The sequence below is a fragment of the Primulina tabacum genome, chromosome 1 (assembly GCF_025594145.1).
Source record: "Primulina tabacum isolate GXHZ01 chromosome 1, ASM2559414v2, whole genome shotgun sequence".
NCBI lineage: Eukaryota > Viridiplantae > Streptophyta > Magnoliopsida > Lamiales > Gesneriaceae > Primulina > Primulina tabacum.
Genome location: NC_134550.1, coordinates 44755997 through 44767557, shown reverse-complemented (window position 1 = coordinate 44767557; position 11561 = coordinate 44755997). Strand labels below are relative to the sequence as shown.

Below are 11561 nucleotides of genomic sequence, written 5' to 3'. Positions count from 1 at the left end.
TTTTTGAGTAGTTCGCGAATATATCCAAATATTTCTAGCCGAACTTGAGCCATAATTTAAACCGAATTCCAACAAAAAATAATAATATTTTTGACCTTCAAATTGAACTCAAACTCGAATATACATAATTAAACCTTCAAATTTTTTTTTGTTCATAGTCGTATTCATTTACACCCCTCCACAATACGGCATCAGACATTTTTTATACAAAATTCAAAGAGTTTATCATACAAGTATATATCTTAATTAATCGTAAGTGATATTCAGTGGCATTTTAAGAAGGTACATTTGATCTTTATCAGTAGCTTTCAGTGAACGCCACGCATGGAAATTTCTATGCAGTTTCATGACAGGTAAAGTATCAGATTCAAATCTCAAGAGTCGTAAATTGCCAACTATATTGTATTTATTGCTAGTTTCTTTCGAACAATCAAAGTCATAAATTGCGGGTACAGTCCGCAAATAATCATTTCAGATGTCGATCACAACATGAAGTGCACGAAACCATCACACAATTAATTTTCAAAAAATTCGTGTGAATGAGAAGAAACAGCAACAAGCGTACATAAATAAAACAAAGATAATTTGAATATCATGAGAAACGTGGCATCTTTTTTTACCATTTTTCGTCAGCAACAAATCTTAAATCCAAAAAGAATAAATGGTTTTCCAGTTTTGGTCGGCTTGTACTTTTTTCATTACCAGCATACTAATCTCATAATCAGCAGTGCATGCTTTCTTCAGACATGAAAATATCACGCGTGAATCGTGATGGACTGTGCAGTAAAGGATCCCTACCTGAAGCCAAATTTCTCATCATCGTTTACACGCAATTTGGAAAAAGACACATGCACGATGCTTGCGGGAAATGCACGTTAATCATGGACGATGAATATCTAAAGATGCTAGCTTTAAACTTGCAAGTGCTGCGTGGTAAGGTTTCACCTGCTCAAGGAAGAAAAATGTACACAGTTTCATAAAATTAAGTGCGCAAAAAGGTTCAAACGGTTGATAATCTAGATACACGCAGAAAGGCAACAAATAATCGGTTCGATAAATTATCAAGAATTGAAAGAAAAAACATGATTTAGTTGTTATTTGTCCATCGTCTTTCATAATTTAATCGAGAGAACGAACAAGGGGCAGAGACTTCTAAATGCATATTTTAGGGGATTTCTGGCACCATTCCGAGTGGATTATCCATAAAGATTGCAACAACTTTGAAAAATTCCCCAAATGGTATTGAATACTAAAGCTGGACTCTACCGTCAACCACCTCAACAAACCACTTTCCCCATTCTAGTTCATACTTATCAAAAGTAAGTTCCCACCACAATAATTTAATGTTTTGAGATCTGACAATATGATGACGCTAATTGCTTCGCCGTCATCAAATTCATTTTTAGACTTCATCTATTCATTTCCTAGTTATACATAATGCTAAAAAGATTATACGAGTGCAACACACAATTTCTGTTTCCAGTTCAACACCTTTTCTATATCTTATGCATTCACCAATTCAAAGAAATGGACACGATATTGTCTTGAATATTAAATAATATTGATAATCAACTGCTGAAATTTATTGTGATTCAAATACAACGAAGCCTTGAAGTGTAGGAAACAGTGAACGGAAAAAAAAAACTTGAATCAAATATAAACTGAATTTAGAAAATAAAACAATCATTTATAAAAGATTTGACAAGGCAGAGAAAATTCGATGCAATCCAGACCCATTCCATGCATCTACCATTTTAATATTCTAAATCAACAAAATTACTTGTTAACATGGTCTCCTCCATCAAAAACTAATACAACCATGGACATTCTTTGAAAGACTAAAGATCACAGACTAGCACAGGGAACTTGTCAATTGGTTGCTCTACGAGGATATGAATGGAGTCATCAATAATTAAATAACACGATAGCCTTTTCATGGCTGATGAAATGATGATCAAGACTTTTGAAGCCAATCAACAATGCTGATACGACATTTTTATTGATAATACCAAAGTTTAGCATGAGGTGACAAAGTGATGATTCAACAAGCGTTTTTTATGGACTTGGTGCCAAATGAAGTCTTTGTTAATCTTCAGATTAATTAAAGGTGGACATAAATAACAATATCATAAAAAAAACCACTGGAATCATTTTCTATTATGGGAATTTGACACGGTAAAGGATCCAGTTTAACCCTCAAGCATAATAATATTTAATATATATTGGTCTTAAAATAAAACATTCTATCCGGTTGGTCACGCTTAAAACCACAATTTTCTGGCATAAATTGTACAACAACTATCAAACAGAAACGTGGGAAACAGTTACCATGATTTACAACAAAGGCAACAAATTCTAGCAACACAAAAAGTTTTTCAAGTTGACAATTAAATGAAGCTAGTACCTCATTAATCTGAGTTAAGATAGAAACAAGACAAGGTTTCCGATTTGACATGCAGAGAGTATGAATAGAAGTGTGACGTAGCCATCTAAAGTTGAGAAAAAAACTTCAAAAATTGCTTGATAATGTGTCACGTGCCATAACATTTCAGAAGCAATCTAGAAAGCCCAAGTTTGAGCAGATAAAGGAGATAACAATTGAGTCAGGGGAAAGGAAAAAAAAGTCGTGGAAATGTTTTGTTTTAATTTGAGTCTTTTAGGGGAAGAATTTTAAAGAAATGTTTTTGATACGTTTGATTTTTCGGAAGAATGAAATTGTTATTATCAATGTCGAATCATGTCAAAAATTGTTCGATAAAATTATTTTTAAATTTCAAAATAGTATATTGTGAGTTTGAATACAATAAAACAACAGAAAACTATTTTTGGAAATAATGAAAAGTTTAGTTAAAAGTAATTGTTAGAGCGGAAATTTGTTTTGGAGAAATAAAACAAAAATAAATATGATATTTATTTTTATCTTGGGGTATGAGCAAATGTTCCTGAAAGATTAAAACAAGCATTGCATTTGTGAAGTCAACAATCTCAGGCACAAAATTTCTGCCATTACTATTTCATCCATCAATAGTTCCAGCATATAAGAAAATTTCTAACCGAGAAATTCTTTGCATCAAACTGTAAGCTCCTCAGAAACAACAGGAATAAATCAAGAAGACAATCTACATATCTTCACCAAGAAACACATTGAAAAACAGTGTCGCAACTGCCTAAATTGAAATGTAATCGAGTAAATCTAGGTAAAGTAGAAACAACTGTAGAGAGACACAAGGGGAAAGGGGCCAGTAAAGAAGTTTGTTCATGGTAAATTTCGAATGCTCCGGTGCAATACAACACTTCGCTGCTAACCAAGTAATCCTAACAAGCTTTACAATAGCCTAAGCAAGTTCGCTAATTCTAGCTACCTTCTATACACAGGGAAACTGAGTTTGCAATAGAAAATAAATTTAAGCCCTTCACAACTGAAATTAGATTATTAAAACATGAAAACTGAACTATAGCGCATTGTTAAGTATGAGTCCTCACTTTTACTCAGGAAAATAAAATCCCAGAAAAACTAAAATATGAGACAGACAATACATCCATTAATCTTTGTTTCAAATATGAATCTAACCCATCTTTCAGTGTATCTGCCGATATGCATGTATATGTCGGCTGCGTCGAATATTACATTCAAAGCTTAAGCAAAGACAATCAATGTGAAAATGGAGGTGTCGACCACCCTCATCTCAAATGCAAGAACCAATTTTCAGTATTAAGTGGGAAGTTTGGATTTGGACAAAATTTTGGGTCCATCCATCTAAAGAACATGGGAGGGTTTGCACAATCAATTGACTACTTACCTCACTGAACTTTATCGAATTAGATGAACCTAAACCAGAATTTGTATATTCCTCGATAAAATCCTCCACATGGCTCAAATCCAATACGAGAAGAATATTTAGTCACCCATGGCATACCATGAATGAAAAAAAGGAAATTATGTATGGAAACTTTTAAATTTGAATAGAATCCGAAAGACAAAAAGGTTAAGCAAAATTTGTGATTGATATCTACAATTAACCAATTCTTCTAGAACCTCTTTTTTCCTGTGGTTCTGGATCAGCCAAATTATATTGTCTAAGTCAATCAAGAGTATGCTGTATGTATTATAATCTTTACCATGGTCCTATTATTCAGGAGTTATCAATTTAGCAAAGGGCAATATTTTTTGAATTTTTTCCGCTTAATATTGTGGCTAATCGCAATCTCTGCCACAACAATACTCGAGTATTTTCTAAAGATCGATTTAAAATGAGTCCGTGAGTTTGGTTTGATTACGTTCCTATCCCATAATCACACCTTTTGTCATCAGAAACACAGTTAATCGGTGCCAGTCTTCCCTAAAAAGCACAACAAATCCAATATACTCACTCGTTTTTATGTCAAAGAAATCACAAAAATAAAAATTAGCCTCTCTAATAGAGTTCAAGAGCATCAAGAATATTAAAAATAGTTCGATGAGGCAAGCTTGTATAGACAGCAATATTTTGCATGTCGTAACTCATAACAGATAGTGGATTGGTTTCCGCAAGTAAAATATTAGTCAAGAATGAAATTCTAGTAGCAGAATAAGGACAAAGCTCACTTGATGAATTCCGATCCAAATATCAACTTCTCGAAATGCCTGAAATTTTTAAGTCTCGTGCCCGCTTGAATATCATCTTCTCCACCAGCTCCCACACTCTAAGAATCGCGTAACAAATCAAGAACTCTCGCAAAGCAACCTTTTTAACTGATCTTTCTCATATAATCCTCAACGTCCTCGTCGGGAAAACTCAACAATTGACACCCTCTAACATTAGTCACAGCAAATTTACTCCTATATTCATCCCAAGACTTATCCAGTCCACAAGGCCAGATCTCTTTACTTCTTATATTCGTAAAACACGCCATGGAAATCAATGTAAAAGCCTCTTTCCATTCCACTACTCTCAAATCCGAACCACTCACTTCAATCCTCGCATTCTTAAAAGCCGGGGCACACTTCTGCTTCGCGAACTCAGCGCACCTTTCTCTGGCAGCAACACAACAAGCTTCCATCTCGATCTCCTCGCACTTTGCTCTTTCGCTGAGGTCCTGTTTGGAAGTCAGGCCCAAAACCAATTTCCACCAAGGGGGTTTGCATTTGTTCGAAGCGGAAATGGAACACCCAATTCGGGCCCCAGATTCGCATTGTGAAGTAATTTGGAGCTTGCAAGAGTTGTATGCGGCGGCCCAGGACTCAGAGGTTTTGAATGCGAGGAGGTATGGTCCAGAAGACGGGTCGTCCGAAGGAGCAGCTTTGATGGGACCTCGTAGGAGAGGGAGTGGGCGAGGGAAGGGAATGAGAGTTGTAGCGGCAGAAAAATAATCAGAGTCCGATGGAAGTGGCGGCAACCGGCCGTCCATCGTACGAACTTGACCAAATTACCTAAATGCCATGTCTAGGAACCCAAACCCTAGAAAATGAATGAATTTTCCGTCTCTCTGACCTGCTGACAATATGTGACCGTGTCGTTTACGAGCTATCCACTTGCAACTCTGGACGGCATTGGCTTGACAAATTATTAACCCCAGAAGGCCAAAACTCGGAGACAAACCCTCAAAGCATTAAATATAATTTTTATTAGGTAAATTTGTTTTTAAATCTTCTAAACGATATTTAATGATTTTTAATGACTTTTGAATCAATATTTTCGCATATTCTATAGAAGATTGAGCACGGAAGGGAAGCCTTTTGAGGTGGTTATCTCACTACACACCCCTAAAAGCTTCGAAAAATAAGGCGTTACAATTTTGTGATGAGGACAAATAACCTTACCAGCCATCACAGTCCTCTTAGGACATGAGGGCAGCCATGAAATTTTATACGATCACTGAGAGTATTATCATGATACCAGCGAGTGAAAGCAATTGAAGAGGAACCATTCCCAACCAGATCCTGTCGAAACCGACCCATAAGTGAAAAGAGCTTGGGGATTCCCGTGGGTACCTAGGAGCTCAGGACTCCTCCTCTCTTCCAACACCCCAGGTTTCAAGCCCAATTTGGAGGTCATCACCAGCCCTCCCCATCATACAGGTCTTGAGGGGAGAAAGGTCGGAGAAAATCTCCTACTCTAGGTGTAAACAAGATGATTTTACGAGGGATCCAGCGATGGTTATTACAACCGGGCTCGGAAGGCATAGATCCGGTGAGAAAGTTTGAGAGTGGATACTAAAAAGGAGGAAGATGAACCAATAATCAGTTCTGGCCCCAAGGATTTACAGGTCGTCGCTTTACCTCTTAATGATGTCTTGGTCATCCAGGTTAATAATGCCAATTATGATGTCAATATGATGTTTGTTCATTCAGGCAGCCAGATTAATGTTATATTTTTGGTTTTGCTGGTCACACGGTGTATTCAAGGTGAGAGATTTTGCTTCTCTAACAGTCGGGGCCAGATAATTAAGAAAATCAGTCATGACCACCTTCATTATGGTGAGTGTGCCTTCTACATATAATGTTATCTTGGGAAGGCAGGCCATGAATGCCCTTAGGGACATTACCTCAATTGACAATCAAAAGATCGAGTTCCCATTGAAGAACATGGTGGGAGAGGTCTAGGGAGATCAGTCATCCTCTCGAAAGTGTTATATTGAAATTGTTCGTGTTGAAAAGACGAGAGCAAGGAGGGATGGATGAGAAAAGACCGGGTAGAGAAGGAGAAGTGTACTCAATTGAGGACATACAGAAAATAGTAGATAAAGAGCATGAAGAAGTGAATTTTGTTCCCGGTTACCCCTAAAAATCACCAAGGTGGCCTAGGATTTTGAACCTTCTAGTCGGGCCAAGTTATAAGCTTGTTTATAGAAAAATTCTGATATCTTTGCACGGTCCCTTTCAGAGCTGGTCGGGATCTCAATCCATGTTGCTGAACATAAATTAAAAATTTTCTGGGTTCTCGACCTATGATGCAGAAGAGAAGACACTTTGGCCCGAAAATGACAGGGTAATAGCTGAGCAGGTGTAGGAGTTGTTGAAAGGTGGGAAGATCTGGGAAGTTCAATTCTCTACTTGGCTGTCAAATGTTGTCATGGTCCAAAAGGCCACCAACAAGTAGAAAATGTGCGTGGATTTCAGGGATTTAAATAAAGCTTTTCCTAAGGATTACTACCACTTGATCCGAATCAATCAATTGGTGGACTTCACCTTGGCATACGAGTTGCTGTGTTTTATGGATGCCTATCAGGGATACCACCAAATCCCTTTGGAGCGGGAAAATCAGGATAAGGTCAGTTTTATAATCTCGGGTGATACATTCTATTATATAGTTATGTCATTTGGTTCAAAGAATCCAGGGGTCACTTATCAACGGTTGATGGATAATATCTTTGAGAAGCAGGCCGGGAGAAATATCGAAGTATATGTTGATGATAACCTAATTAAATCTAAGGAAAAATCTTGTTTCATCCTCGATCTCGAGGACACCTTTTCAATTCTTAAAGAGTATGAGGTGAAATTGAATTCATTCAAGTGTACATTTGGGATTAAAAGCCGAAAATTTCTCAAATTCATGGTCACTAAGAAAGGGATTGAGGTCAACCCATTAAAGGTAAAACCTATCATGGAGATGACTTCCACCAATACTGTTAAAGAAATGCAAAAGCTCACAGGGAGGATTGCTGCTTTGTCCCGATTCATATATAGATCAGCACATCGCAGTTATCCTTTCTTTCGACTATTGAGAAAAACCCAGAAATTTGGATGGGATGATAATTTTGAACAAGCTTTCCGATCTGAAAAATCACCCGCCCGGGCTACCCATCTTGGGGAAACCTGATCCAGGAGAAAGATTGTGGGTTTACATGTCTGCCACCGAGCATGATGTTAGCTCGGTCCTTATCCGAGAATAAGGAATTGATTATAAGATTGTTTTATTATGTAAGTCACGCTGTAAGGACCGTGTATCGTATTATCGTAAATCTTATGTTGATTATCGATAATTCATGAAATTATCATGTGATTATGTATATGATATATATCATGACAATGAAAGTGAGAAAATAGGTGGTGAGGATGAAAGATTGTATTAGAAATTGATTTGTATTTGAAACGTGTGATGAACCGCAACAGAAAAGTGACATATGTTACGGTTTTTAGCATAATTAACTAAGTATTAGTCCAAATGAAATGAGGCTAATTTCATTGGAAATTTAATACATTGTACTAAAACTTTCTTGTTCTGAGTTTTGTCCAATTCCATTTGGAAATAGGAGCAAAATCATCCCGAAGTGTATCGTGTGATAGTTCCTGCACTGACATATTTTGGGAAAATGATCATAACTCTCGCATCCAATATCCAAATTGAGTGAGGTTGGTGGAAAATGAAAGCTAAGACATAGAGCTACAACTTTCATGTTGACCACCTTTGCTAATTCGGAAGCTACAATAGCATTTCGTACAAAGCAAGGCGCGCACCCGCGCAGAACTGCGCGCGCGGGCAGAACTATGCGCGCATATGCGCGAGTTTAATCGCCCATATGCGCGAATACCTCTGTACCACACGTTATAAGGGTGATAAGGATGAGTTTTGTTAACAGATAACTTTTCATTTCCTTTGAATTTTCGAGAGAAAAGTTGGAAAATCGATTTCTTTTGTACGAAATCACCTTGAAACATTGTCCAAATTTGGAACAAATTATATATTCGGAATCCTCGTGTCGAGAGCTTCTTTTTGAGGTAAGATTCTTTTGGTTTCAGCAGTTCTAAATATTAAAGTGCTGGAATAGCATGTATTTGAAATTGATTTCAATATATGTGATAAAATAACCGACAAGAAACTCGTATTCGAAATCAGAATTGAATTATGTTATGATTTCGATTTGATATGAATTTTCAAAGTTTCAAAAGATATTTGAAACTTATATTATTGAATTTGAATGATGTTATTGATTGAAATGAATATGTTATTGATGTCGATAGATTATTATAATGATATCTTCAAGCTACATCGACTGGAAACGAAGAATTGAGGTATGTTGCGACCGAGTAACATACGACAGGTATCTGTATCATATGATATATGTTGGATTGATTTGATGGATTGAAATGAGAATATATGTCTATATGCCTTATTTATTGATTTACATGACATACACGTTGAGCTATGATCCTTGGACACCTTGATATGATTGGATTTGATTCTGGGGTTTGTGAACACAATGCTATGTTTGGCATTATGTGGCCCTTAAAGCATAGACATTAGTGGCCCCGATGATTGATTGAGATTTGAGATTTGATGGCGCTTTGTCGACGCTATCATACGAGTATTCCTGATTGAGGCAGGTGTGCCAGCTCGAGCATTGATTTGATAGCGATTCATTTTATTCTGACATGTGCTCAGTGGATGGGCATTTGACCTTATACCTCCACGACATACATGCATTGCATATCATATATCATTGTTTAGATATCTGTGATATATATTGTTGTTGTTTCAGACTGAGCTTTGCTCACCCCAGAGGGAGCTGTTGTTGTCTTTGTATGTTGACAATGACAGGTACTCCAGAATATCAGGAGACCGGAGAGGGTGCTTCTGGAGGGAGTCACAGTTTGGTTTGAGGTTTAGTGTCTATCCCAGTATATATGTATGTGTCTTTATATATCAGGGCATGTCCCGAGGATACGAGTTGTTTGTATGTGGTTGGCTTTGATTACGTGTGGGCATGAAATACTATTTTTAGTATTCAAATAAGATATTTTGGGCTCATTGTAAAGAAAATTTTAACTCGTTTTCCGCTGTAATTAATTAACCCTAATCAAATTGCATTGTAATAACGATTAGGAGCCAAGGGCCCCACACAGAGTGGTATCAGAGCATAGCTGGGAATGCTCGATTGAGTCTTGTGTACACTTGAATCGGCACAAATGAATTGTGCGTATGTGTTTGATTTACTTGTATTACTTGCTCCTACTTTATTAAGTTTGAGTAAGTTGTTGATGAGATTAATGATATGAGATGATGATGATGTGTAATTGATATTGATTTGTGGTATTCATCCTCTGATTTGTAGATGGATCCTACAAATGAAACTGCGAGTAGTAGTACTGAGAGGTTGGTTGGACAATTCGATGGAATGTCCATGTATTTAGTGATGGCTCGATTCCAGGATTTGAAACCACCGAAGTTTTTTGGCATTAAAAGTGCTGAAAGAGCAGAGGCCTGGTTGAAGGATATTGAGCATTTGTTTAATATTGTTGAATATTCTAAGGCTCGGCGAATAAATCTCGCTCTTTATCAGTTGAAAGACCGAGCAAAATCTTGGTGGGAAGCCGCTGAGATTAGATTGAAAGAAGCCGGGATTGAAGTCACATGGGATGTCTTCAAGGCCCAGTTTTTGGAGCAGTATTCTCCTCCGTCGTATTATAATGCCTAAGAGAATGAATTTAATAGTCTGCAACAGGAAACAATGACTGTTGCAGAATATGCGTCGAAGTTTTCTACTCTGTTGAAATATGCACCTCACGTAGCGGCAAATGCAAAAGCATAATATAACAGGTTTGTAAATGGTTTACATCCTGCTATATAAACTTTTGTCATTTTTGGTTTACATACGAGCTATGCGGAGGCAGTCGAACGAGCTAAGGCTGCCGAAGCTGGATTAAGGCGAGGAGGTCCACAGTATACTCCTCCACCTCCAGTGTCAGCTCAGCAGCCTACCTTGCATCCGAGAGGTAGAAAGTTTAAGAAGACTGGTTCTACTGTTTCTTCATCTTCTTCGAGTTCCAGTGGATCCCAGAGAGGGAGTCCCGTGATTGCTCCTTATTGTAGTCATTGTGGAGGCAAACATACTATCGAGCAGTGTCGAGGTATGTTTGGCACTTGTTATCAGTGTGGACAGGAAGGCCATTTTTCTCGAGTATGTCCGAATAGGGGTACGAATTCTTCTCAACCCCAGCCAGGATTTAGAGGTGGCCCTAGTATGATGAGACATGTTGTTCCTGCTTCCTCTTTTCAGCATTCGAATGTTCCACGATATCGAGGACCGGGTGGTCAGACTGCTCAAATCCCTCCTCAAGTTCGAGTGTATGCTATGACTGATGATCAGGCGAAAGAAGCTCCTGGTGGTGTGATTGCATGTATTTGCATGCTTTGCGATTATCCTGCACGTGTTTTATTTGATACAGGAGCATCCCACTCATTCATATCTCATGCATTTGTTGCATCGCATGATATCATGTGTACCTCGTTGTATGATACATTGTCGATAGCCACGCCAGAAGGAAAGATTATTCTGTCTGAGAAAGTTGTGCATAATTGTGTATTGATATACGAGGATAATGTGATATTCTTGAATCTGATTGTCCTCCCAATGCACGACTTTGATTGTATTGTTGACATGGATATCCTGAAAACAAATCGAGCTACTGTTGATTGTTTTCATGGAGTGGTTCGATTTCGACCTATCGATGGACCCAAGTGGAATTTTTATGACAAGGGTTCCCAAGCCAAAATTCCATTGTTATCCTCTTTGGAAATGTCCCGATTTTTGTTTAGCGGGGATGAGGATTATCTTATCTACGCTATTGATGTCTCTAAGAA

The 11561-nt window shown here is 37.6% G+C and overlaps 1 protein-coding gene across 3 annotated transcripts; it reads right to left on the bottom strand.

The window, feature by feature from the left end:
• Positions 1–570: 570 nt before the first annotated feature.
• LOC142544328 (uncharacterized) lies at positions 571–6261 on the bottom strand. 3 transcript variants are annotated; one of them, XM_075651392.1, is made up of 3 exons: positions 5801–6260; positions 4586–5580; positions 571–945 (listed from the first exon to the last, which is right to left on the bottom strand). In XM_075651392.1, the coding sequence occupies exon 2, from the start codon at positions 5386–5388 to the stop codon at positions 4729–4731; it is 660 nt and encodes a 219-aa protein (XP_075507507.1). In that variant the 5' UTR covers positions 5389–5580; positions 5801–6260; the 3' UTR covers positions 571–945; positions 4586–4728. The 3 variants fall into 3 exon arrangements, with proteins under 3 accessions (XP_075507507.1, XP_075507510.1, XP_075507501.1); XM_075651395.1 differs by having other exon boundaries at positions 3801–6261; XM_075651386.1 differs by having other exon boundaries at positions 4586–6260.
• Positions 6262–11561: the final 5300 nt, after the last annotated feature.

Bases quoted from the DNA above. Each gene is read 5' to 3' on its own strand.
- LOC142544328 (XM_075651395.1), bottom strand. From the start codon at position 5,388: ATGGACGGCCGGTTGCCGCCACTTCCATCGGACTCTGATTATTTTTCT.